This window comes from Arvicanthis niloticus, chromosome 30 (genome assembly GCF_011762505.2).
Source record: "Arvicanthis niloticus isolate mArvNil1 chromosome 30, mArvNil1.pat.X, whole genome shotgun sequence".
NCBI classification, from domain to species: Eukaryota; Metazoa; Chordata; class Mammalia; order Rodentia; family Muridae; genus Arvicanthis; species Arvicanthis niloticus.
Window position 1 is genome coordinate 14,935,600 of NC_133438.1, and position 27,953 is coordinate 14,963,552.

At 38.6% G+C, this 27,953-nt stretch overlaps 2 protein-coding genes across 12 annotated transcripts in view; one reads left to right on the forward strand and one right to left on the reverse strand.

Annotated features, from left to right (window-relative positions):
* The first annotated feature begins 2,536 nt into the window (after positions 1-2,536).
* Positions 2,537-20,072, forward strand: Rnf146 (ring finger protein 146). Of its 5 annotated transcripts, none has more exons than XM_076927939.1 (4): positions 2,582-2,638; positions 3,278-3,336; positions 12,517-12,626; positions 18,352-20,072. In XM_076927939.1, the coding sequence occupies exons 3-4, from the start codon at positions 12,619-12,621 to the stop codon at positions 19,409-19,411; spliced, it is 1,068 nt and encodes a 355-aa protein (XP_076784054.1). In that variant the 5' UTR covers positions 2,582-2,638; positions 3,278-3,336; positions 12,517-12,618; the 3' UTR covers positions 19,412-20,072. The 5 variants fall into 5 exon arrangements, with proteins under 5 accessions (XP_076784052.1, XP_076784053.1, XP_076784054.1 ...); XM_076927940.1 differs by having other exon boundaries at positions 2,612-2,658; XM_076927937.1 differs by lacking the exon at positions 3,278-3,336 and having other exon boundaries at positions 2,537-2,638.
* A 1,077-nt stretch (positions 20,073-21,149) lies between these two features.
* Echdc1 (ethylmalonyl-CoA decarboxylase 1) overlaps positions 21,150-27,953 on the reverse strand; it is a 31,718-nt gene continuing 24,914 nt past the window's right edge. For all 7 annotated transcript variants that reach the window (XM_076927946.1, XM_076927944.1, XM_076927943.1 and 4 more), the window contains exon 6: positions 21,150-22,462. In XM_076927946.1, coding sequence (XP_076784061.1) covers positions 22,054-22,462 — 409 coding nt within the window. In that variant the 3' untranslated portion in view covers positions 21,150-22,053. The remainder of the gene's footprint in view (positions 22,463-27,953) is intronic.

Here is a 27,953-nt window from a genome sequence, read left to right on the forward strand (position 1 = left end):
GTGACATAAAAATTTAAAATAGAGGCAGGGAGAGGACTGCAAAGGTATTTGTGCACACACACACACACACACACAGAGAGAGAGACAGAGAGAGAGAGAGAGAGAGAGAGAGAGAGAGAGAGAGAGAGAGAGGAGCATTATAGGAGTGATCAAGAGGGGAAGTGGCCAGCAAAGAATATGGTGGCAGAGAGTTTGTATAGGGTACTGTAGCAACAGGAAGTGGATTGAGAGGTCTGGGAGGTCATAAAAGGGGTGGGCACACAAAAGGAGGACTTTTGATTTGTCTTTGTGTTGGGGAGCCAAAGGGCGTTGTCTATGTGTATGCATATGTATGTACTGGTATGACCTCATTTAGTTTTAATGGGTTTGATTTAGAGATACTGTGATTGAAGTCAGCATAAAAAGCAGTAGGATCCTGGGTGTATTTTGAAGATCGAAAGAGCCAAGAAATTATTTGCAAAATGTATATGCAACAAAAGGGAAAGAAACGAAAGATGGTTGGGACACAGATACACAGAGGCATGCATTGACATGACAATGGTTGTGGGAAAGGGCTGAATCTGAGAGAATATTTTGTTAGGGTTCTGATACTTCATTTCTATGTCATGTTTTTCAGTAAGCAGACAAAATCAGACTCTAGCCACGTAGATAGTCCGTGCCTCTTATGCACCCAGGGAGACTAAGGACAGCATAGAAAAGCTTTTCTCTGATAGATGTAGGGGCCAGGTGACATATTTATGATCTGCCTGAGTTTTGCTCTCTCAAACAGAACTTTCTTTATGGAAGTCATCTCCTAGTCCAGAAATAAATTTGAGCATACATCTTCACGGAGCCTCTACCTGAATTCACACCCCAGTTGTGTGCCAGTTGTGTAAAATGGGAATAGCAAAGATCACATCATATTTTGTAGGGAGTAAATGAGCCCATCCAGAACAAGGCCTGTGCGTTGGCAGTACTGCTATTGTTTCTTCCAGCTTGAATCTTGAAGAAAATGTCAACTTTTTGCTATTACTTTGTTACTATTATATACATGTATTGAATACCCCTGGAATTAAAAATAAGAGGATATGACAGGGAACTTAGCTTAAAGTTATATGGCATGTCTTCCAATATCTGTACATTAATTAAAGTTATAAAAAATGTATTACTTAGAATTTATTGAAAAGCTAAAACCAAGAGATGTTTACACATTGTGTGTGTGTGGTGTGTTTCCCTAAAGCAGCCACACTTGTGCGTGGAAGATCCTGGTGACTGAGTGGCTGACTAAACTTCCTAATAGTGGCAACAATAGTTGCCATCGTAATTATTTGCTACTAATTCCTGTATCATCTTTGTGACTGTTTGAAATGTATTGTTGAAACCTAGCTAGCCAGTAGTTTCCATCAACATTTTAAATCCTCCCAACCCCTTGCCAGGAATGGTACAAGGGATTGAACCCAGATCCTCAACCATGATAAATCAAGCCCCTACCGTTAGATCCCTCTGAAACTAAGACTATTGTAATATCTGAAGCCTATGAAATAGACTTACATGCTTGCTCATACCCACCAACCTATTCAGTGTCTTGTCCCTATCAATGTACATTGATGTATAACCTTTTCTTTTGTGGCTATAAAAGTTCATATAACATTTCCTATAACAACTGATTGAGTAACCAGAGTCCACGCTCTGGATTTACAGCTACAAATGTTGTCAACCAGATGAGCTCTTACTTTGGATCAGAGGCTGTGCTTTTAGAGATCCTATATATAAGTACCCGGTACATTTTTCAGTCCTGAATTCAAATAGTTAATGAAACCTCAAAATTCAACATCGTTGCAAACACAGTGCAACAGTTACGGAATGTGGAAAATACTTTCAAAGGTGAAAAGGTCCACTGGTGCAACTTCAAGTAGAGAAAACTCGGTTCTGAAAAAGACCACGTGCTGGTTAAAATGAACAACGGCTAGATTTTGATGTTTAACACCATATGCTCGCCATAAAATTAACCCAGGAAGTTTATCCTAGATTCGTATGACGATTATTTCTTTGTTCTAGCTTCCTAGTCTGTTAAGGTTCAAAAGACTTGTTGAGACCCCAGCACGCCCCCTCTCCCATTACATATCTAGCCATTTGTGAGATGAGTAGATTAGAGCATCCCAAGGGACCATCCAGTCCACGCATGCCTTTTCGAGTGCCTTTTTTTCTTCTTCTTCTTAATAAGGAACAAGCGGTAGTCTCTCGCTAAGGGCACTGCCAAAGGAAACTCAGGACTTGGCCCAAGGCTGGGTTTTGGGAAGACTCTTCTTCGGGGTCCTGAAGGTCTAGCTTCCTCCCGCAGCCCCTCTAGATGGATCTCCACCGGTTCAGAACCGGGAGGCCACAAGGTGCGCCACGCAGAGGGAGAGGGAGGACCGGAACAGGGACACGGAGCAACAGCGGCGGCAGCTAACGAGAAAGAGAGCGTGTGGACTGCCGGTCCGGGGACGCGCGCGGGCGCGCTCGCTCGCTCGCTCCCGGCGGGGGCGTGGCTTCCGCCGGCGCGGCCCCGCCCCTCGAGCGCCGGGCGGTCACGTGACGGCCGCGCGCGCCCCCGTCCGCTGCGGGCTCGGAAGCGGAGGAGAAGAGACTGCGAGGTGGCTGCGGCGGTGGCCGAGAGGTGGGCGCCGGGTGGGACCGGTGAGGAGCGCGGGGGTCCGTGGGCTGCGGGCCTCGGCGGGGGGCGCTGCGGCTTCGTCGGCTGCGGGGCGGCGCTCGGAGTCCGCGGCGGGCGGCGGCGGGTCGGGGGCCGGTAGGACAGGGACGCCCTTGGCCAGCGCGGCCCGGACGAGCGCGCGGAGGGAGGCCGAGCTGGCGCAGCCCGGACCGTGACGGGCGCGGCCCCGGCCATTACTGCGCACACAGGCCGGGCTGCGGGCAGCGCCAGCGGGCTCGACCGGGCCTCCGTCGGCCTCGGGCTGCATGCCGTCTTCCGCCTGCCCTGCCGCGGCCGCCGCTGCTGCCGTGCCTCTAGGTCTCGCCCCAGCGCCCCGAATCGTCCCCTCCTTGCGCCGGCGGAAGCCGCCGAGCGTTCTTGTTTTGATGGCTCCCCTACCCCGAAACCACCCTGAGGGGTTGGAATACGAGTTGGGCCTCCCAAGCCGGGTGCATCTTGAGAGCCCCGGCCGTGGCTTTGTTCTGCTTGTTGGCTGCGGAGTTCTCTCCCTTACCCTCCACCCGATCTGAGAGCACACGGGATTCCCATTGTTGTCGATGTCTTATTTTCCTGGACTTTTTTTTTTTTTTTTTTTTATTAAAGAGAAAGGGCTGTGTGACATTGTTTTTGAGGATGTGGAAATGGAATCGTCCTCTATTTAGGTAAGATGTTTCCCCCACTGTAAGTTAGCACACGCATTCTGACTACTACATTTTGTCTTTTCTCAGGGTGCTCTTTTAAGTTTTTCACAAGTTTTCAGCGTTTTGTTTTCTTTTTTTTACGACATCGAAATACTAGAGAACTTAGGGAAAAAGAAAGCAAAAAGAACATAGAAAAAGGCTTCGTTCTTTGATTGACATTTCAGGTGCCAGGTCTGTGTGTGTTTCTCTCTCTCTCTCTCTCTCTCTCTCTCTCTCTCTCTCTCTCTCTCTCGTGTGTGTGTGTGTGTGTGTGTGTGTGTGTGTGTGTGTGTGTGTTTTGATTTGCAAACTGGATGTGCACCTGGAGCTTGGGCATTGAAAGGCATGTATTGTCATAGAATTTGAATTGCATAGACCATAACAGTAAATGATCTGTATTAGACTTTTCAAAGGACATATTAAAGAACAAATGAAGAAAACGACCCACACAGACTAGTAGTTATAGCGTGTAAAGAATCCGAGAGCTGTAAAAACACATGAAAATAGGTCAAGTAAATCTCATTTTAGAGAAAACTCAAGAGTAACTGCAACACAAAAGATGGAGTTTTGGATGTGTTTGCTTGGGTCTTGGATATCATGAACTTAAACACTCAGGTTTATTTATTATTTATTTGTTGTTATATATTATTATTATTACATTTATTTATTTATTTATTGGCCTGTGTAATGTGGGCCGAATGAAAACCCTGGCACTTAAACATTTGAATGAAGGTTTCTGTTTTATGCTGTTTAAGAACTGGGTAGAGTTGTAGTCATGGGGAAATGTCCCAAATAAATGGTCATTAAATATGACGCAAAAATAAATGATTTTTTTTTTTTCCGTAGGAGACATGTCAGGTGGTAAGGTGCTACTTTTCAACTATTTGGGTTTTTGTTTTGTTTTTGGTTTTTGGATCCAAGATGATTCCTTGACTTGGAGGAAGAAAACAATAGGAAGAACTTTTTCATATCCATATATGAGTTTGAAGGATTTAACAGATTTTCCTGTCAGTATTAGACATGGAAGATACCAAATCTTTTCTACCCCTTGCCTGGTCGCCTTCTTGATCACAGAGTCTGAATTTAGGTAACTGCTGGGTGGATTAGAAACAGTCTTTTTGAGCATAGACACTGTGTTTACACTAGTCTACAGTACAGCTTCCTTTGCTTTTTTTGTACACTCTCATTTACCTTTCTAGTTAGTTAATACAAAGCCCGTTGTTAAAGGCCCGTTAATGAGAACGTTTAGAGTTGTCGAATTACGGAGGGGAGAGCGAAGAAAAAGGTTAATAAGATGACTTTCTTAGTTGCAGAATGTTTGCCGGCCTGAGACACTGAGTGAGTGAAATAGATGCAAAGCCCACTTTGGAGAGAAGGAATTTAAAGGACTGAGACAGAAGGAAAGAGTCATAGGATGATGCTTGTGAAGGGTAGTCATACACAAGACAAAAGGATCCCTCAAAAGTATGGAACCCCGCTTAACTGAAGTGAGTTTTGACAGAATACTTGTTCCCAAACTTAACTTAGACTTTTAAAGAACCTTGGTGATGAAGTACAAAAATCGACACATTGTAGCAGGTACCTACTTGTGAATCTGGGAATCTTTCTTAAGAAATTTTAAGATGTGTTCGTTAAATCCCACCGGACTCTTTTCCTGTGTTTATAATAGATAACTATGTAAGTAAACATATACATAGTGAGGTTTGAAGTAGTACCCCTATCATTTCCTATATAATATATTCTGTTTTGAATAACTCTTATTTCATTACACCTTAACTTTAAATGAGAAAAGCAGAAAATATTCAAGTGTATATAATTTGACATTTATATTTTCATTTATATTGTGATATGTTCATCTTTTTCTTTGATTTGCCTTTTTTTTTTAAGAGCCAATATTTTATTCAAGTTTATTATCTAGGGACAATGGACTTAAAAAGTTTGGCTGGTTTAAAATTAATCCTAATCATTCACATTATTAATCCTCATATTAATCCGAAGTATTTACATTAGGCATTAAGAATGTATTCAAATAATTATAATTTGAATTTCCTCAGTAGTTACAATTTTAAAGTAATAAAATATGACTATTTTCAGTTTTTTAAATATAGCTGGATGGATAAAGATCTGAACATATTTATATAAAATCAGTCTGTCACTTTTTCCTCCACAATTGCTAAAGAACCTTGTTTCTTTTCTGTTTTCATGATACTTTATTCATTTGTATTGAATTTGCTATAATTTAAAAATCATTGTGGGAGTACTTACATATATTTGAATTGTATATGTTTGCTAAATTATTTCTAGCACTTAGCTTAGCATCACCTTCCTCAAAAAAATCCTCTTTTGAGTAAAATAAAAACACCTTTTTCTTTTTGGCTTGAAATGCATCTTGTTTGAAATAATGTGAAAATTATTTGCTGGCATCTTCATCTGACCCCTGAGTGTTACATGACATGTACACTTTGGTTTTGGTTTTGGTTTTGTTTTGCCTTTTGACATTGTAGTTTGCAAGATTGTAGTTGGTGGATCAGTTTGGCACCTAAACCTATCACAATGTATACAGGTTTGTTGGTTTGTTTGATCTGTATTTAGCATGTAGTTCAGTTTTTCTGTTTAGCAAGTAATAGTTTGTCAGCTTCATGTTTTAAGGGAGGTGTGTTAATACATAAGACATTGTAGATCCACTTTGGTGGGGATGGTGGACTTCTGGAGCACTTAGTATTCAGCAGGTCTGAGTTGTGTAGAATATATGGATTCCAGCGTATACACACACAAATGTATCCTAGTAATGATTTTATAATGGATACATATTAAAGTTATAAGACTGTAGGTACACTGAGTTATATAAAATATACTTTAAAATTAATTTAAGCTGTTTTTCTTATTAGCTTTAATGTAACTAGTAAAAAAAATTGAAATTAAATACTGGCTTGTTATAAGGTAATGTTAGTTTTTCCTAAGAAAAGGGTTGTTTCTTTGTGGTACTTTCTTTTTCTTTCTTTCTTTCTTTCCTTCCTTCCTTCCTTCCTTCCTTCCTTCTTTCCTTCCTTCCTTCCTTCCTTCTTTTTTAGTGAGAGTGTGTGTATGTGTGTGTGTGTGTGTGTGTGTGCGTGTGCGTGTGCGTGTGCGTGTGTGCGTGTGTGTGTGTGTGTGTGCGCGCGCGCTTGCGCGCACGCACGTGTTGGTCTGTGCTGGTGTGTGTTAAGGTAAAGCCTCAAGCTGGCCTAGAACTGGCACTCTCCCTGCTTTTGCCTCTCCAGTGCTAGGACAGTTTTGGTTTTCTTTTTGTTTGTTTGTTTTTTTCTTCTTAAAGATGTATACTTGAATTTGAACCCCATCTTAAAGTATCACTAGCTTCTAGACTTTCAGTTAGCCATATACTTTCTGAGCTTGATGTGCCTTTTTGGTAAATTGTATAGTCCCAATTTCAATGCTGTTTTGAGGATTCAGTGGCGGAACTGATCACCAGTGCTTCCCTGACTTCAGTGGGTGCATAAGTAGTTAGGAGATCTCACTCTAGTCTGGGATTCAAATTGTCATTTCCAAGGACCCCTCTGGTGGTGCTGATGCTGCTGGTCCTCTGAGACCTAGATTTTTGTAAGCATTTTAGTTCATTTTCCTTCCCCCAAATTACTACCCATATTTCTCAACTTTGAAAATTCTGTGAGCTAGAGAAATTGGAAAAGTCACCAAAACCTGCAAGGTTTTAGAAAATATGTGTACTATGCCCTCACAGAGATACTATGGACGTGCTATTTACATTGTAAAGTTATTCCCATTTAGCTGGAGCCAGGCTTGTGGATGGAATACTTTGACAGACTTTGTCTATAAGAGCCAAAGACTTTGAAAATGAATGCATAACTGGAGCAAAACAATTATAAGGTGCACTGAATAAATAATGGTAGTATTTGAGTTTACTGTATTATTAACATTGTTGGAGGAAGACATAAAGTCAATAGCTTAAAAATTTGTGAAAAGAATTTCTAAGAGTTTATTTTTTTTTAAGGACAGAAATATAGAGTGTAAAAGATATATCAGGCAAAGTAAATGTACTTTAACCATGTTTTGAAAAGATATTTTAGTTCCTGAGAAGTCATGTGCGGATGTTCCTGTGGTCCCTTGGGAAGCTTTTCTTTTTAATTGCTAGCCATCAGTACAGTAGATAGGTGTGCTAAGGTGAATGTGTTCTTTTAAAGACAGGATAAGACTGGGGAGAGAAAGTGGCCTTGTTCTAGTAGATTCTCGCTGCTGTTTACTGAGTTTTGCTAGTTCTGTAGGTGTCCAAATGCAGGTGTTCTTAAAGATTTATATGGGTTATTTTTTTGCTTCTGTTTACTTTGATCTTTTAAGTACAAACCAGTTGTAGAGATAAAATTTTTATGGACAAGATAGGTAAGTGAATAGGCAGGAACAGTTGTTATTTATTAAAGAGAAACAATATGTAAGTAAATGCATGGAAGAGGGAGAGAATTAAAAATAAGGAACATTTTTTTTCCTCTATATTTCAATGGGAGGAAAAAGGCACCTTTCCTACTTCTAAGCAATGATGTGCCAAAATTTTTATAAGAAATATGTGACCAAATTTTACAGGTAAAATTTCATCATCCAATTACCTATTCTTGGGTTTTCATTTGCATTCTGGACAATTGTTTAGTCATTAGCCAGGTGAATTTTGTGCTTGCTAAAAGGTAGAAAGATGGCAGATTCCAGAGCTGTAGCTGTAATGCTCAGGTACATTGTAGGTTCTTTAAAGGATTCTGTAACTTCATATATCTGGTAGTTTCCAGAAGAGTGCCTTCTCAGAGGAAACTGAAGTAGTTTATGTGACTTGAGTATTGTGGTATTTAAACAAACCAGTTGAAATCAACACAAATTGATTGGCAGTTTACCAACCATTTAAGGACATAACATTTGTCATGCCTCATGATTCTGTGGAAAAGTTAGTGTATAAATTAATAATGTTAATACTTGTGATAAGTTCTGTAATAGAAAAATATATACAATCCAGGAGAGGGAGATAGTGTGGGTGACCGTTCCTGTGCAGTGCAGTGAACGTCATTGGCATTTTAGAAGCTGTAACAGAGGAAGACCTTTAACGGCAGGAGGATGTACAAAATTACCAAGAGCTCTTCAGAGAACTCAGTACTTTGGTATAACTCTGGTATTACTGTGGAAGGCTGGTTGCCAAGGATAAATAAGACGGACTTATTTATTTAGGGTTCAGAGACCTAAAGCCTTTATTTTCCTAAGGAAGGAGTTTGCCTTTGTTGAATAGACTGGAAAACTAAAATTTGGTTTCTAGTTTAAGAGGACCATGATCCATTTTTTTCTAATGTATTACTCAGAGACTTCATGAATGAATTTAAGGCTGGTTACATAGTAGTATATAGGAAATTCCCAGACTGTTCGCTACAGAAGATGACAGGATTTGCTGTGACAGTATGTAGGGCCAGAGAACGTAATGATAGCTTCTTCTCTTTTTCTCTGACCATTAATTATATGGTTAAGGCATGGAAACTGACAAGGCACTTGCAAGATTCAGCAGAGGTAGGTGTTTATGTAGTACACAGAGGAGATGAAAACAGAGGTTTTGTTAGGGAAGAACTTTCAGATGATTCTAGATTGGTCAGGAAAGGAAATGACATCAGGAACTGTATAAAGGAAAGAAGATGGGGAAGTGGCCAGACGTTTCCATAACTAAAGAGCAGGTGTGGAAATGAGAAATCGTCTGGAAGGGCCACCACTTGTGGTCTGAGAATGGGATTGGGATTTCTTTTAGATGACAGTGCTAAGTGGTACTTTATTGCTGAGAGGAAGTAAAGTGATTTGAACTTAGGAGTTCAGAAGTTGAAAATAATGGACAGTTTTGTTTTTTAGACTCATTTCATCAGTATCTCAAGCCTAGAATCTACAGTGGGAGGGCCCCAAAATGCATATTTTTAAGAAGCTACCTACTTGTTTCTAATAAATGAATGTTGGAGCATGTTTTAAGGCCTGAGAAACTGGGCTGTTCAGTCTCAAGGACAGTTAAGTAGGTTGTGGGGCTGTTCGCAGATAGCATGAAGAGGATGATGCTATGTAGTGAAATGATGAAGGCAGCACAGCCAATGCTAGAGGCTCAGAGGAAGCCATGTGGAGACACTAGAATGTTTCCCTCTGACCTGCAGATGGCATTGGGAGAAAATGGGCAGTGTCTGTTTTGAGTAGGCTTGCATTGATGATCCTGTGTGACACCACTCAGCTTTTTCCACACCACAAAGGCAGGGTGTAAAAGCTGCTAGGAAGAGTAGAGTAGTGGCAACCATGCTATCTAAAGCCAGAGTAAACTGCAACACATTTAGTAGAAATGCTGGTTAGCCAGTTACATAGAAAATTCTTTGGCCTTGAAACAGATTTGTGGTTCTCTTACACATTTGGTGGGGAAAGCTGGCTTCTATTTAGAGGCCACAAGTGCTACATTTACTTTTAGCTATGAGAATCTTAGATAGGTTAGCCAACCGTGAGAGGCTTACGGAACTGAAACAGGATCCACATCACTCTCTTAGATTTACTGACTGCGGTTGGTCAATTCTTTAGTGATCATGTGCATGATGTTAAAGTAAGTTTTACGTGGAATGATTCGCCTCTTGAAGGAGATGACAACCAGAAGCTGATGGTGCTTTTGATTCCCTGGACAGGAGGTAGCTTGAGAAAAAGCTGCCAGAAAGGTAGTAAAATAAATAGCAGCATCCATTAGTTAATGTGCTAATAGCACCTGTGTAGGAAGGCAGAGAAGCTGACTCAGTACTAAGAATGGGCTAGTGACATATTGTTGCCATTTTGACTGCGTTCATACAGAACTTGATTATTTTATTTAAAACGTGTTGTAGTAGAATTGTAAGAAACAAGACATGCCCTTTAACCATTTGTACACTCAGTATAGCTAATTTTATTAACAATGTTGGATAGTCATCCTTCCTATCTATTTCTGGAAAGATTTCATATTCCAGACAGAAACCACGTACTTTTGAGGCAGGAGACTCCCTGTTCTCTCTTTTTTGGTCTCTGATAACCCTTAAGTTAGTCTCTGTGATGTTATCTATTCATACAGAGCTGAATATATTATTTCTCCCTTTGTCTGGCTCGTTTGACTTTAGTAACATGTTTTCAGGTTGCATCTATATTGGACTAACTTGATTCTTTTGTTCTGAATACTGCAATGCCATATTTCCTTTTTCCATTCATCTGCAAAGAACTTGTGTTCATCTTTCCACTGTAATTCTGTTATGAACTTTGGTATATGAAAGTCTGAGTCCTAGTTTTTGTTTGTTTGTTTTGTTTTGTTTGTATGGAATTGCTGGGGTGTATAATAATTATCAGAGATCCACAGGGGTGACATCATATTACACTTGTGCTAGCAGTCACTAAAGGTCTAGTTTTACTGCATCCTCAGCCACGTGTATTTTCACTCTGTAAAACGTGCTGTGGTCTGGTTTACATTTTCCTAATGACTACCAAGACTGAATTAATACCTTTATTAATTGGTCATTAATCATTGGTCATTTTCTTCTGAAAAATGATTTATCACTTTTATTTTCTTATTTATTTCTTATAGTTTCTTATTTATTTTTGTTTTTTTTTTTTTTCAGTGAGCTTAAGGGTTTTTTAAGTAGTCTGAAAATTCTTGATTTTCAAAAATGTCCTTCCTTTCTATAAGTTGTCAATTTTTCTTTATAAGGTCTAATTTATATATTCCTTTGTTCTCTATGCTATTGGTGTTATGTGTTTTAATGGTGCTGTGTGTTCCAGTGCTTCAAGAGTTTGCATTCTATTGGCTTCTAACATTTTAAGGATTTGATAATTTGCCCACTGATCCACTTTGAGTTAAGTTTTCTATGTTGTGTGAAGTGTGGATTGATTTGGTTGCTTGTCTAAATTGGGTTGTTCCAGTATTTACTGAGGAATTACTCTTTCCCTATTGAGTGGGCTTGATATACTTTCCCAAAGATCATTTGGCTATATAATATGTTTATTTCTCCATTTGGTGAAAAAAATTTATTTACATATTTTTATGTGTATGTGATTATATAAGTGTATGTGTATCACATACATGTAACACCCTATGGAGGCCAAAAGGGGGCATTGATTTCATATAATTGACAGTGTAGGTTGTGAGCTGTTGTATGTGTGCTGAGACTCACTCCCCCACCCCACCCCCAAAAATCAGTAAGTGCTCTTAACTGCTGAGCCATCTGTTTTCTTGATTCGTAATTGTAGTTTATTAACATATCTATGTATACTTCTATACCATAGTATCTTAGTATTTCAGTTTTATAATAAGTTATGACATTGGGAGGTGGCAGTTGTTGAATTTCGCTCTTATTTTTCAAGATTCTTTGAGCTAACTCTATGTGAACTTAAGGACTAGCTTTTTTCTTTATGCAAAAAGGCTGGTGAGATTTTAGTAGGAATTTATTCAGTCTTTAGACCACTCTGAGGAGCATTTGTCTTTTCATGGTCTCCAGATTATGATTTGCTGGCTGACTTTTTTACTTACTCAGCCCTATTTTATTTATGTCATAAATATTTTACAGTTTTTCAGACAAGCTTTCCTTAAGTCAATCCAAAACTAATTATTACTTTCAATGGTCTTTTTCTTTAATTTCCATTTTGTTGACTGCTATTACATAGGAACACACTACTGGTGTTCTGTTGTTGGTTGATTGCTTGAAGTGTGTGTGGTGTGTGTGTGTGTGTGTGTGTGTGTGTGTGTGTGTGTGTGAGAGAGAGAGAGAGAGAGAGAGAGAGAGAGAGAGAGAGAGAGAGAGAGAGAGATTGACTCTTGAGACTTACAATCTACAACATTACTGGACTTGGTTATTCAACTTCTTCTTTTTATAGAGAAAATGGTTTATTTTCTATCAGCAAAAGTGAAAATGTATTTTAAAGTCTTATTCTGTTACTTTGTATGGCTTTAGTGTTTCTTCAGTCTAACTCATCTGCTAGATCTTCCATTGTGTTAATAACAGTGGTGGGAAAGAGCATCCTTGTTCCTTGTCTTCAATTTTATTTCAATTTTAAAATAAAAATTGCCAGTATATTTATTTAAAGGGTCATACTAAACTAATTCTATGGATCTTAGTTTGTATAGGGATTGCTGTTGACACTGGTTTTCTTTTGCAGCACAGAGAATGAACCAGCAGTGCAAGAGAAAACACTACAAATTAGCTGACAGCTGGTAAAGAAGATGCTTTATTTTTGTAGCCTGTGCCTGTGGGATCTGTGATGGAAATGTGAGTATAGCCTCTAGAGCGTCACAGTTTTGCCGAAGCTCCAATGGAGTAAGATAAATGCAGAGAAAATGCTTGTGTTTACTTTTAATTGTGCAAAATGAAATTTTATTGACTTACCAGTTCTTTATAGGGAAAGTAGTCCTATGCATATTAAATGATTACAATATAGATTTCTAAGTTTCCACATAAGGATGCTATGATAAGTTAAGTCTAAAAAGCTGGAGGCGTGTGTTTTCTACCTTTGTATTGCATAATAATTTACTTAAGTAACCAAGGTAAGAGATTTCAGCTTTTATTAAAATGAGAAGCTTTTATTAAAATTTCTGGAGTTTGGAACTAATTACTAAAAGTGTTTTTCATGAAATTTAAATTTTTTTTATACTGTTATACTTGTGTTTAGATTTAGAAATTAGTACATCATTTTTATTCATATCAATTGGTCTAATTTGTATTTTCATTTCAGTCTTGTTTTCCTGTCATTTAGGCTTTGTGTAATATGCCTTCAGGGGTTTGACAACCTTGAAGCTGATTATATTAAAGTTCATTATATTCATGAAATATTTCCTACAATCAACACCGTAATTTTAGATCATGGGAAATCAAACTTTGTTGACTTTCAGTCTTGATCATTACAGTGTTCAGATTCTTGGACTTTTGAAGATACTATTTCGCAGTCTCAAAGTTGGACACAGAAGCTAGTTTGTTACCCCTTTTTCAGTATAATAACTCTGCCATTAAAAGTATGACTGTGTCATTCTAAGTCAGTGTTGAGAATCAGATAAGAGAAGAATGGTCCTATAAGTCGCTTTTTTTTTTTTTTAATATTGGAACCAGTGAATCTTGTATATTGTGTATTCTACACCCAACACACACACACACACACACACAAACACACACGACTGGAGATGACATTCAGGACCTTGGCCTTGTGGTTGCTAGGCACACTCCCTACAGATGAGGCAGATACCTCCTTCCCACCCATGTGTATGGTTTATGGGTGGGATTAATCTTGTAGACCATGGTCACCAGAGAACTTATGATAGCCTAGTAAGTGAGATGAGACAAATATGTTATCAATTAAATGGTAGTGCAGGTGCCAATTTGAGATAACAATGAGATGCTTTTGGAGCTGAGAAGAAGAAATTAATATCATGTAAAGGACTGAGAGGGAAGAGAACAGAAAGAAAGGGGTACTAAAAAAAAGATGCCTAATATTCTGGTGCTTTAGGATATCAAGAACTGATAGTATATATGAGTGGAAGAAAGAGCCATCAGTTAAAACAGTGAAGGTTTATTTAATACTTAGTACCAGGTGCCTGGTGTGTATTTTCCTTGGGTTGCTGAATTTAATCATTAAACCTAAGAGTAGCCCTATCTATGTTGAAGAAGCAGAATTAGAGAAATTAAGTCATTTCCCTACAGCAGTGTTTACCAAATTTCTCTAAGTATAATTGCTTGGGACACATATAGTTATGTGTATAGTAAATCCTTTGTATCTGACTTTGAGTGAAATGTATGATACGGCCTTTGTGTGTGGCTTTGAGTGAAATGTTTCAGCAAAGCCTTTGCTATGTTTGTCCTATTCAGTAGGCTGAGAAATGGTTTTGAGACTGTTTGAACCTTGAAGAAATGTCATCTTGGAAAATCTGTACTTGGTGCTATGTGAGAGCTTTCAGCTGCACAAATCTTGGTCTGAAGACACTCCTGGCAAACCTGGAGTTCTTACTTTTGATCATGGCTAGCCATGATCAGAAGAGCCTGAGATTTGTGTGGGCCGTTTGCTCTCTTGGGTAGCAAAGGCAAGATAACTTTGGTAGTTGGAACTTTTCCCAGCACTGATAAACATTGTATAAGGTTTGAATAAAATGACTGGGAGTGAGCTGTCTGGGGTTAGTCTTTTCCAAGAAGGCTGAACCCCTCTGCTTCTTTGTGTAATAAAGTGTTAGCATTTTGGTGAGCTTCTCTTTTGTACTGCGGCATCTATACCAACATCAACCAATGAGCCCAAATCCAGACCCCTGGGTTCAAAAAGAGCACACTGGTTAATTCTTGTTGTTAGGCAAGTTTAGCAAGTGTTAATATAAAGAAAAACAGTATAACTAAGATTTTAACTGTTTCAGTGCTGTTTTGTGCTTGGGAAATTCTATTGGATTATGTATACAGGAGGAAACTCTTACAGGTTGAGAGATGACTAATAAGCATGACTGAGCAGAGGAGAAGCCAGGGAGAGAGAGGACTAAAGTCTACTGGAAGGTTTGTATTTTGTACAAGGGGTAGCTAAGGGTCAGGAATTAAGTTCACAGGTTTTGGGATGAGAGGCGGACTCTTAAGTGAGTTGTGGGCAGGGGTTAGGTGAGCACTAAGAATGGTGATTTATCCAAGGTGGAGAGCAAACAAACCCCAATATACTGGATTTAGGGAGTAGATAAGTTTGTCTTCCGTCAAATTAAAGTTCAAGTGCCTAGAGAACTTTGAGGTGGAATTTTGGAATACTGAATTGGAAATACAGGTCTGAGGTAGAGCATTTCCAGATGTGAGATGTGCGAAGTTAAACCCATACCCATGAGCTACTCAGAATACTGACCAAGCATATAAAGAATGCAACAGGGAATACCTGTAGAGTCTTGAAGGAATACTGATATTGAAGGGGTTCTAGAGAAAAGGGAAAAAGAAACTTAAGAGATGAATTGAGAATGTGCTAAAGTCCAAATGAAAAGCGGTTTTAGAAGAATGGGTTCAAGTTATTAAGGTAAAGGAGGTCATTAATTTTGAGTTGCTCATCAAGAGTTCTAGAGGAGTTAGAGCATGGTATTGATTACAAACCTAAGGGGTTAGTTTTGCAAGTGGCTGGCAGAACCCATCCTGAACCAGGAGTAAATGACAGTAAGGCAGAGTGCAAGCACAGCTGTTTTGCTGATGATTCTTTGGCTGTATAGTTGATCAGTGATAGCAGGAGTCAGAGTGTTTCATAACTAGGAGGGATGAGGAAATCTCATAGCCCTCTTTGACACAGTAGGAAATAAAGATTAAAGATGTCTTGGCTAAATTACTGGGAACAAACTTGTGATCTCTGACAGTCAAAGCAGAATCGGTGAGGCTCTGTGCAGCCTAACTTAGGGGTTCTGCTTTCATTTGCTTTAGTTGACACCCCTCTTGCCTTTTGTGGGGACATCTGCTTCCTGTCTTCCTGTGGATTTCTGAATCTCATGCAAGCTGCTTACGATTTGAAGTGTTGGGTAACCAAAGGTTTTGTACCTGATTTTCCTGCTCTTGTCACTCATTTCCATGTGTTTAAGAACCATGTATGTGTTTGCTGACTCGTAACCAGATGGTGATATATGTGGACCAATTTTAACTTTTTAAATAAGGTTTCATCACATTCTTAATAAGACTGTGATCTAAAAATCTGTTTAAGACCTATTAGCAGTGAGAATAGTGTCTGAACTCATTAAGGGAAGATAAATTTTTACATACTTCTTACAAAGTACATGTTATACATTTAATGTGTCCCCTCCCTACAGGGAACCACTTCCTTCCTTGTACTCCGTGGTGTTCTTGTGCTCAGCTCATTAAGTGTTTGCTGTACAAATGTAAGGACCATAGTTCGGATCCTTGGCACCCACAAAAATGCTGGGTGGGTAAGATTGTAATTTCAGCACTTGGAAAGCAGAGGCTACATCCCCAGAGTAAGCTGGCTAGGCAGACTAGCCATAATGGTGACCTGTAGTTTTGTTTGCAGATACTGCCTCAATGAAAAGATGGAAGCAATTGAAAAAGACTCCTGAAGTCAGCCTTAGGTCTGTATGTACATAAGACCACATGCACGCCACACACAAACACGGAAAAAAAAGGAATTTCACTACAATTAATTTTTTTGATATAAATTTCAAGGAATGAAGTTTTTTGAGACCCTAACAAAAGGTGTACATGTCAGTTCATTTGGGTTAGGCAAGGAGAGATACACGGTGTTGATTATAGAGGGGTTAACAAGCATATGCTTATACTTACAAATTCTTGTTTCAAAGTAGATCTTTGAAAGTATGACAAAGTAATGTGAAACTCCTGGAGTGAGAAATCTATTAAGTTGTATTCGCTTAATTTATTTTGAATGAGTTAGAAGTTACACTTTCCTGGTTTCTATAACATGGAATTTCTGGAAAGGAGTCTGATAATGTCATTAAGGGTTGAAAAATAATATATACATTAAGCATTTCTGTCATTCCTTTCCATAGGTACTGTGTGTGTCCTTTCCTCCTTTGAGTTCAGTCTAATTTACAAATTAGTATAATTTTGAAGGTGTCTTTTGAAAATCCAGTGCTGTAGGCAAAGGCAGAATAACAGTATCTAAGATTGAAAGGCAAAGGATATTCTTCCTCAGTTTTGAAAGTGTAAGCACTTTTATTGGCTAACCCCTTTAGAGCCACTGGACCTAATCTGGAGTGGTCTTGGACAAAAAACAAAAGTTCTTAGCACAGTTAAGTTTGGAATGGTCTGGGTTTAGCATGGCAGAATGAAATAGTAAAAGCATCACTCATTTAAATAGCAGTTGATTTGTGATTTCTAATCTCTGGGATTGTCACCTCCATTTTTCAGTCTTTGTTCCTGTCTCTAGTCACCTGTTTTCTTTTTATCTGTGGTTTTATATCTATGGAATAAGAATTAAGTCATGCTTCTTTAGCCTAGTAAAAATAGGCTTTCATGATTTGTTTTCAGTCTGACTTTCATCTCCTCGATCTTTTGATTTATGTTTGCCTGAAATCTCCACCATCCAGGCCCCCACCTGCCCATCTCAAACTTCCTAACTTACATCTAGATATGGGAGCTTAGTCAAAAAATTTCTGTTTTATAATATGTGTGCTCATGGGTTTGCTTTTTTAAATAAGTGTTTTGTTTTAGCAAACACTTGCAAGGTCAGGTGGGAATACATAGATCATACTGGAGGGAGTCCACAGGATGGCTTGATGCCTGACAAGAGGAAATCTTGATAAATGACTTGACTACCAGACCATTTAAGGGTCCTAAGAGAGTCTGGATTATCCTTTTGAGAAAAGAATGTGACTGAATTAAAAGGCATGTGTGGGATATAACAATGTGTGTGATAATTTATGAATGGTAGAATGGGTATTACATGGTTTGAGCAGATAGAGGATGATATTAATATGACTTACTGATGTTTTGAGTACATTGAGGTATAAGTACAATTTAGGAGCTAAATTACTGGCTTGAATAAACATCTAGATGTGTCACCTGATGGCTAATTAAAACAAGGGTAGCAAATCACTGTTATAATTTGAAGAACCTAGCTGTTTTCCTACTCATCTTCATACTGATTCTGAAGTGAACATGGAGTAGATTTCATGTTTTCAAAGATTTGCATTTAATTCTGTCTTAGTATTTAAGATATGGTATATATGCTTTGGTTAATTTTGCTGCTTTGCCTAATAACTATACTACTTTTCATTGGTTTCTACGTCAACATACAACTACAAATGAAAAAAAGTTGTTTTCTGTATATTGAGTTTTTGTTTTCTTTCACTTTACTACCCTTGTTTTTTTTGCAATAAGAGCATTATATAGCCCTGGCCAACTTTGAATTTGGTGGTCTCTTCATATTTTATAGCATGTGGTTTGTATGGAATGGGCTTACTGAGTATTTTCTGAACTAGTGAATTAAAATATAAGAAAAGTTTAAATCTGATTACAATTTTTTTTCTCATTTCCATAGGATGGCTGGCTGTGGTGAAATTGATCACTCAATAAATATGCTTCCTACAAGTCGGAAGACGAATGAGTCCTGTTCTAATACTGCACCTTCTCTAACAGTTCCCGAGTGTGCCATCTGTCTACAAACATGTGTTCATCCAGTCAGTCTGCCCTGTAAGCATGTTTTCTGTTATCTCTGTGTAAAGGGCGCCTCATGGCTTGGGAAGCGATGTGCTCTTTGTCGACAAGAGATCCCTGAGGATTTTCTTGACAAGCCAACCTTGTTGTCACCTGAAGAACTTAAGGCTGCAAGCAGAGGAAATGGTGAATATGCGTGGTATTATGAAGGAAGGAATGGGTGGTGGCAGTATGATGAGCGCACTAGTCGGGAGCTAGAAGATGCTTTTTCCAAAGGTAAAAAGAACACGGAAATGTTAATTGCTGGATTTCTGTATGTTGCTGATCTCGAAAACATGGTTCAGTATAGGAGAAACGAACATGGACGTCGCAGGAAGATTAAGCGAGATATAGTAGATATACCAAAGAAGGGCGTAGCTGGACTTAGGCTGGACTGTGACACCAGTACTGTAAATCTAGCCAGAGAGAGTTCTGCTGATGGTGCGGACAGTGGATCAGCACAGACTGGAGCTTCTGTTCAGCTTCCAGTGCCATCCTCTGCAAGGCCCCTAACATCAGTTGATGGTCAGTTAACCAGCCCTGTAACACCGTCCCCTGATGCAGGCGCTTCTTTGGAAGACTCTTTTGCTCATTTACAACTCAGTGGAGACAGCATAGCTGAAAGGAGTCATAGAGGTGAAGGAGAAGAAGATCATGAATCACCTTCTTCTGGAAGAGTCCCAGATACCTCTGTGGAAGAAACCGAGTCAGATGCCAGTAGTGATAGTGAGGATGCCCCTGCGGTGGCTGCACAGCACTCCTTGACCCAACAGAGACTTTTGGTTTCAAGTGCAAACCAGACAGTAGCTGACCGGGCTGACCGATCAGTTGCAGGGGGTGGGACCATGAGTGTCAATGTCAGATCCAGAAGGCCTGATGGACAGTGCACAGTGACAGAGGTTTAAACAAATGTCTTCAGCACCACACTCAAGGGTAAAATGGATACCTGTAAATTTCTGCCCACATAACATTATACTCATCCTTAGTAGTGCATTGTGGGAGTTGGGGTGGGAAGGGATATGGGAAGGACAGACCTGAAATTAAAATGTCTAACATGCCTCTGCTGAAATTTATTTAATGTGAGGAATTGGGGTGTTGATAGTTGAGAGTGGTTAAGTATAACACAGTTTTCTTGACATCTGTTTACTTTATAGTGTATTTTTTTAAGTCTTTAGTTCTTTTGGCTAATGTGTCCTTGTGCATTAATGGTCCTCATCTGACTCTTGCACTACCTTATTTTTCTGCATGGATTGGTATAAAATCTTCACCTAAATTTGGCACCTGTGAGATACTTGATTATCATTATGAGCAGGAAGCTTAATGTCAAAAATAGAGTGAATTTGGGATTTAAAACTAGATGACTAACAAGTACTTCATATTGGTCTTATTGAGATAGAAATGTAAAGCTGCAGCTAATAAGTTTCAGAATCTGTAACACACTTCATGGTGTTCCTTTCCATAAGATTTGCTGTCTTGTCCTTGTACTCTGAGGTTTCTCTTAGTCTGCATTTTTCTTTTTGATTAAAAAAACTTTATAATTTAATAAATACTAGAGTTTATCAGAAATGATTTGTTTCTTGTTTGAGTTTGGAAAAGGGATGGGGGCACTTTGCTATTTGTGGCTAGAGAGCTTTTAAAAGGTGAGGTTTGAACTGATTATATTCTATTCAACCTGTCCCTTACTCAGAAGTCAGTCTGATTCCTTCAGAAGAGAATATGGAAAGAGAAGCTATCAATGGGTACTGTGTTTGGAATAAACAGATGTGGAAAAAGATCCAAAGGCTGTGGGATTGAAATTTCTCAAGCGGCTAATAACATTAATTTACATTTCCTTTACCAGTCTCTGTCAGTTGGGTTACTGTCTGGGCTACACAGAGAACTTAGAAGCATAGTGTTATAGATCCAATAAGTCCAATTTATATGGCTTGGCAAAGTAGGAAGTACTGACGAACACAAAATTGTCAGTTTGTCTTGGAGAAAACACATCTATCTATGTTTCCTTTAAAAAGTGGGATCCTGTGTTTACATACTTCTAAATTGTATTAGGATTATCAAGTTAATGGAGTGCTAAAACAACAAAAATGTCATTATTTTGAGTGTCTTTTACTGTCGCGCCCCCGCTAGATCAGCAAGGAAGATGCGACAAACCTGATCCTTCTCAACAGCCTTTATTGGAAGCGCTCTTTTAGATTTCTGGGAGAGACCTTGAATGCCCAGAACGGGCTGCTTATATACCCCCAGCCCTGGGCGGAGCAAAGCGCATGGAGGTGCACGATTGGTCAATTTGCAGTGCCTCATATGCATACCCCTCAGCATACCCCGCCCAGGAGGGGGTGACTGGTCAGGTTTGTGGTACCCTAGTGGTACCTCATTTGCATGCCCCGTTCGGGAGGGGCTGGAGCCAAATTCCAAAGTGCACTGCGCATGCACTGGTAGTTACTACCAGAGCCTAAGCAGCTGCCATCTTGGATTGCCGCGGCTGGCACGCGAATAGGAGTCAAAGCGGCAGCGCTGACAGATCTGCGGCTCCGTTTAGTCAACGTCAGGTCGGCGGCTTACATTTTACCTCTTGTTGAGACTGGTTAGAAGTTAATTCTTACACAGTTTTTAATAAGTGAATTCTGAAATAGACAAAGTTTGGGATATTTGTTTATACTAAATTTATTTATTAAAAGATAGCCACACAAAAATTAAAGTTAGGTACTACTCAAAATAAATCTGGTGAAAATGAAAAGGATGCTTCATGAATATTTAATAATTTCAATTTAAAAAACCCTATCAACATTAGTGTTTTACTATTAACTTGAAAATTCCAGGGACCAATACAGTGCTACTCTGTATAGCAGCCGGTGCTGAGTACAGTGGCTTTCACTGTTCAGTAGTCTTTTAAAATAGAAGATGGTTGAAAAGACCAACAAAAGCTCCCACACCAGAGGCAAGATGCACCTTTTTTTCTTTAAATGAAGAACCATTTCCCATCAGAATCCTAGGTGCACAGAGGATTTTCTCTCTCTCTCTCTCTCTCTCTCTCTCTCTCTCTCTCTCTCTCTCTCTCTAATATTTCTTACATGCCTCTCTAATTTCTCCCAGCTTTTTGCTTCATCTGAAAGATTTACGAAGGTCCTGTAAGTCTGTTTTTAACTTTGCTTTTGTAAATTATTTCACCTTAAGAAGGACTGAAACAGCCAGAAACAGCAGTATTAACAAGCATTTGGGAGGCGGTCACAGGAGGGTCTGGAATTCAAGACTACCCTTGGCTGTGTAGCAAGTTTAAGACCCTTTCTTAAAGGTTAATTTAGTATGTCACAAAATATAAGCCCAGGCTAAGAATTACTACAGGAATGTAAAAATTGGTAGAAGTATTAAACGGTGAGACAAACAGACAGACAGCAGAGCACTGATTTGAAATATGGAGAACGCCACCCAAACTAAATAAGCATCTAAGCAGTCCCCTTCGGATGATTTCTGCTGCTTATTTCTAGTGTCATCTCACCTCCATGCAGGCTCCCACTGCAGCTTCACTTGCAGGACACTCACATTTCAAAAACTACTTAGTATGTTTTCCTTTCTTAGCAATAGCCTCTAAATTTGCAGGTCCACCCCACAGTGTTTCCAAAACATCTCGTTCATTCTGTAATGCTTCCTCTAAATACAATTCTCGGCCAGAACAGACAGATTTTTTTAAACCCCTAATGACTTGTGGGGGTCCACTGACAAATTGCTCCAGCCACTTTTGTGCCTGTTCTAGAGCTGTAGCTTCATCTGAGGACTGTAAGACGTCATCAGCCAAGCCTATATTTAAAGCTTCCTTGGAATCCAGTTTGAGAGTCCCACTTAACACTTTGAGAGTTTGTCTGCTGCCAATGATTTCAACCAGCCGGCTGGCACCACCCCAGCTCGGAACTATACCCATCTCCTTGTGGACAAATCTGATCACACTTTCTTCAGTCATTAACCTGTAAAAACAAAAAGGAAAAACTAACTACATGTATATACTAGAACCATAAAGTAGTCAATGCTCCTGGCCTGACAGGAAATCACTGATCTTTTTAGGCAGACATAAAAACGTTGGAAAAATGTCCCAGCTAGAATTTAACTTACCATATACTACTCAACAAACACTTGCTTTTAAAAGTAACATTTTTGTTTCAACTTTTCTAAATTTTGATAAGAACACAGCCTCTTATTTAAGGAACTTTATGGCGCCAAATTCTCAAAAGTAACTGTGATATAAATACTCTTCATTTTTATGGTTGAAAAAACTTGCAAAGGAAGCCAATAGCTCATCCAAAGTCGTACAGCTTTAGTTAACACCAGGATTTGACCCCTAGATAGTTGGCGTCAGTGTCTGGATGCAAATCTCACAGCATAAATCCAAGCTAGACCGAAGCAGAAGCAGCAGGAATGACCATAAAGAAAATGGCAGTAGCTTGGATTGGCAGTAAGTTCCCATAGGAGTTATACCCAACTAGTGTTTTTATGGATGGTACAATTCATAAAGAGAATAACTGGTGGATGTAGAAAGAAGCTTCACATCTAGTTACTTGTGTAACCAGGGTCCTCCAAGTTCTAGTGTGTACATTATCTCTAAGATATTTGTGCAATGTTTTTGTTGTATGCAACAATGGAAAGCTTTTTTTTTATGTGAAAACTTAATTTGAACTAACTGTCAAACTGAAATTTTAGTATTTTCCTAAGAATAGTCATTTTGAAAACTACTCAGTAAAAAGGAAGAGCTGAAGTGACACATTGCCTTCCAGCACACTGTACATTCAACTATGGATGGCTTAGTTCCCATAGTACCAAGTGTCTTACACTGCAGCCTGACCTTGAATCATGAAACACTACAGTGGAGAATTCCTGCAAAAGCCTAGTAACCCACTGGGAACCTTTGTCCTCAGAAGTTTTGAGGACAGAACTCAGAGAAGTTCTGGAAGTACACCAGAAATGTGTCACAATGATAAGCAATTGCTTCTACTGGAAATGGCTTCAAGAAATAGTTTTAAATGGGTATCAAGCAGAGCAATCTTCATCAAAAGGACCTGAATCTAATCCCATAATGGCAATCTGCCAAAAATTTGAGAAGGAATTAAATTTGCAAAATATAATGTCTAACAGTGTAGAAACAGAAATATTTGCTCCTCTTAAGTAGCATAATTACTTAAATATGCTGGGTTTTAAACCAAATTTTGGAATTGACACGTGTCGGCTTAGCTATGACAACTGAGAAAATGATGTAAGGAGTAATCTTATTTGTAGCAACATAAAAATGAGTAAGACAGTGCATATTGGTACAGTGTAGATAACACTGCATGAGCTCCATAACTTCTAAGAAACCTAGGCAACCATCCTTACATTTGTTTTATTTTGTTTCTTCATTTTTACAAGGTCACTTTTGTCAGTTTTTGAAGATTTATCACATTTTTCATACGTATGTGGGCACATATCCCATGGCATGTGTATGGAGGTTATACCATGTGAGTCTTGTGGCTGGGACTTGGTTGGGTTGTCAAGGCTTGGTGGGAAGTGCCTTCAGTCACTGAGCCAAACTCATGGCCCCAAGTTTGCCCTTTTTGAATCCTATTTTACAACTAAAAAATCCTCAAAAGATTCTTGTAAAAGCATGCACAATAATCTGACATGTTCTTTATAAATTACATAGCTAGTATGCTTGTGTTGACATACCCTTTAGTATGCATTAAAAATAATTTTGAAAATCCACTAGTGTCTCAACAGTGACAGATCATAGCACTTAGCAGAAAACCTTTTACAAGATTCTTTATTAGCCTCACAAAGTTAAACTTTAAAAATTTCAAGCCTTGGAAAATATAATTCAAGAGAAAATTATGGAATCAAATAAGATATATCTCAAAATAAAAACTGCTTCATCACCTTCCAGGATAAGAAGTAATTCACATGCAGTTACCTAGTAGTAACTAGGTACGTATTGCTATTGCTTACAGCTAGGGAGAGTCTATGTACCCATAAAGAAGACTTAGCCCTTATAATTATAAAGACATAATATTCCATTTATAAAACCAGTAAACTCCCTTTGACATAAAAGTTCTATGTGCCATTGACATATGGCAAGGAAGAGATGAAATTCATCAGATGTTAGTACGTTTCTTACAGCTGTTTGGATGGAAGAGTTGTAGCAAAAACTGCCCATACTGGGCAGACTACTATTTTGCGTGTATATAGGGACACATACACCACAACACACCATGCAGGCCTCAAGACAATGTAAGGGAAATGGTTCTCCACTTTTGCCATGTGGGACCCAGAGATTGAACCCATGTATCTTTACCTGCTGAGCCATCTCTGTGGCCTGACAGGTACTTTTGACAGGGATGCAGATCTAATACTGACCTAAGAAAGGAAAGACTACTCTGTGCTTCTACTACTTTCTGATGAGTTAACCCCAAGTTTCGGGGTTAGTAATCATACCCAAGAACGCTTTTAAATGAACTTAACAAACTACTCAACAGGACGTGTTTTATAGAATATATACAAGAAAACCAGTATTTAAAGTGTTCACTGATGAAGAAAGGTATTGTGACCTGTGATAAAAGGCGGGATATGTACTGAACTAGAAGACTGCAGAGCTTTCCCCTGCAGTGCATGGAGACTCTGCCAGCCTCTGGAGCTGGGCTTCCTAACACAGTCTTTCTGGCTTCACACTGCACCCCATAGAGTGCAGCCAAGGAACAGGACACACAGACAGAGGAAGAGGAATATCATTATGTAGCTGCTAAGCAGTTACTTGCCCTCTCTTGGCCTGAGTTTGCTTGTCTATAAAGCAGTTCTTATACCATAGAACATTAGTTATCAAGTGTGTTCCTATATAATAAATACTTAGAGCATGCAGTTTCCAATTCCTTTATAAATAATATTTTAAAAATCTATGATACACTACTATAATGTACTTTTACTTAGAAATATTAAAGCCTCACACACAATAAGTTTTGTGTATTAGCTTTTGTTATAATTTCATAGAACCATTAATTAGCACAGAAACACTGTCTGTAGGAATTCTAAATTGTTTCCTTGTCTATTATAGTATTATATAATCCTTAATTTGTTTAAAATTAGAACAACTATCTTTACACTGTGAAACCCAGTATGGTAGTGGGCCATCTTCAGTGATGATTACGTGAATGGAGACCATAAAATAGACATATGGTTTTTGTCTTTCCAAATTTTGTTTATCTAGACATGGGATTGAAGTAGAAGATTCAAACTGATTATGAAGGGGGGGAAAAAAAAACAGACATTTATGCCTTTAAGGTTTCTTAAGGGAAATTAGGAAATATAGGTAACAACATAAACATTAGAAAGATCACTGCACTGGTATGAGGAAGGTTAAGTGGAACAGGACAGACAATGCGTATCGACTATCTTTCCGGGAAGTAAAGTTTGTTAAAAACTAGTATGAACTTGCTATTGACTTACCTGGGTTATCTCTCTAGCCCTCGGCCTTTATTCTCTTAGGAAGATTCACATGAAATGTCTGATTCAGGAGAATGTTTCTGACAATTACATACACTAAATCTATTACCAGCTGGTGACTGAGGGGTTGGGAAAGGGCTATTATTCATACTAAGTTATTCCATCGGCCAAACTACTTTTTCCCTGGAAAGAGAAGCGCTGCTTGGGTGAAAATGTCAGCGGAATGGACTCCAAACAGTTACCGAGGCTAAGAAAGCTAAGGACGTTACAGGAGCCACAGTGCATACTTTAAATAGGAACTTCCCTTTTGAGTGCAGTGCTATGAAAGCTTTTGATGTTTGCAGATACTCATGTAAGTCACTGGGCATAGAGATAACTAGTAAGGCACTGGGAGTAATATCAGCCAGTGTGACTTGCATTAAGGTTCCACTTTGTTGTGGCTGGAGCTAGTAACAAAGTGTATTCAGCAGGCAGTCCTTTCTGGAGCCCTTACTTTTAATACTGTAGATGCTCTTGGGATGTGGATTGAAAAGGGTTCAGAAATCCAGGATGATGATTTTCAAACATGTATGGTAATAATCAGTTTTTTCTTCACTTAAACAAAACTGGTTTCTATTATCTTCTCTACAGAAGGTAACACACCTAGCAACAGATCCTATATATGAGTTACCCAAACATATATACCAACAAGAAAGTTGATTTAATGAAATACAGCTAAAAATTAAGACCAGAAATAAATTTATCAATTTTAAGTGTATACCAAAATAAGATTCCCAATATCACTACTCTATAACAATTATTAAGTAAAATAAAAATTGCACTGAGTTTAAGCCTATGTGATACCATGGCAGAGGCTTTGATAACTTAGATAGCTACTAATGACTAATGGGCAGGTATCAGCATTGCACAGTTCAAAGGGATAGTTCACCTCTAATCAGACAAGGTAGAATGACATGAGATGTCACCAGTCCACTCACAGGAGCATGCAATCTGAAACAGAAAGTGTTTACTGCCATACATTTATATTTAAATTTTTTAGATTGTAGTTTGACTACAGGTAATTTGTAACAAAACTTGCAAAATCTTGATAAGAGGAGGGATACTATAACTAACTGTGGATACATTCTTTAGTAAATAACAAATACATACTACTAGAAAAATTTTTAGGAACCAAAGACATGCATTTTTTGTAGATGGCTATACCTGGCTTATAGAGGTGTGAAAAAACGTTGAGCTAACACTGGCATTATTTCCATAAAAGTGACAATGCTGTCACTGAAAAGCTGTTTTAAATACATATCAGGTATGCTACTGCATGTATCTGATAATAGAGACATAATCATGCATATCACAACAAATATTCAGTAAGATCCTAATGTGCATAAAACTCTGGAATGACACAGTATTTGAATGATTAAGTATATCAATGACTATCTCTGATGGTCTTCTCTGGTATTTTTTTCTCTCATCCTAAGTCCTAAGTATTCTAAATTATAAAGGGGAAAATTAATATGAAAGATGATACAGAGACCTAGTAAACACTTGAAGAAGATACAACATCAAAGGATTTTCATTTTTATCAATGAGCATCTAAAAGTTCTTAACTTGTGGTCCTATGGAAGCACATTAAGTGTGTTAGTACCTGTTTGCATAGCCTAGAACTCTGTAGAGATGTTATATGTGTATACAATTACATATTTGAATTCTGTACTCTCTAAGTACTTGTATCTCTGGGTAAAGTAAGGGCAGCATTTAATCAACTTATACATAAAGAATTTCCTAATTAGTCTCACATCACCCATAAAGCCACGACTGCTTCCTCAAAGAACAAAACAGAGGCCCCTAATGCTGTCTGAAGTCAGGACAACAGAGAGTGCTGTAACGTGAAATAACCTTTTCTCTTTTTCCCGTTGCATCTATGAATCCATTCCCTTATACTGGTTTTCAAAGAGGTTGAGATCTTGATAAATTATCTCCTACATAAACTTAAAATTTACT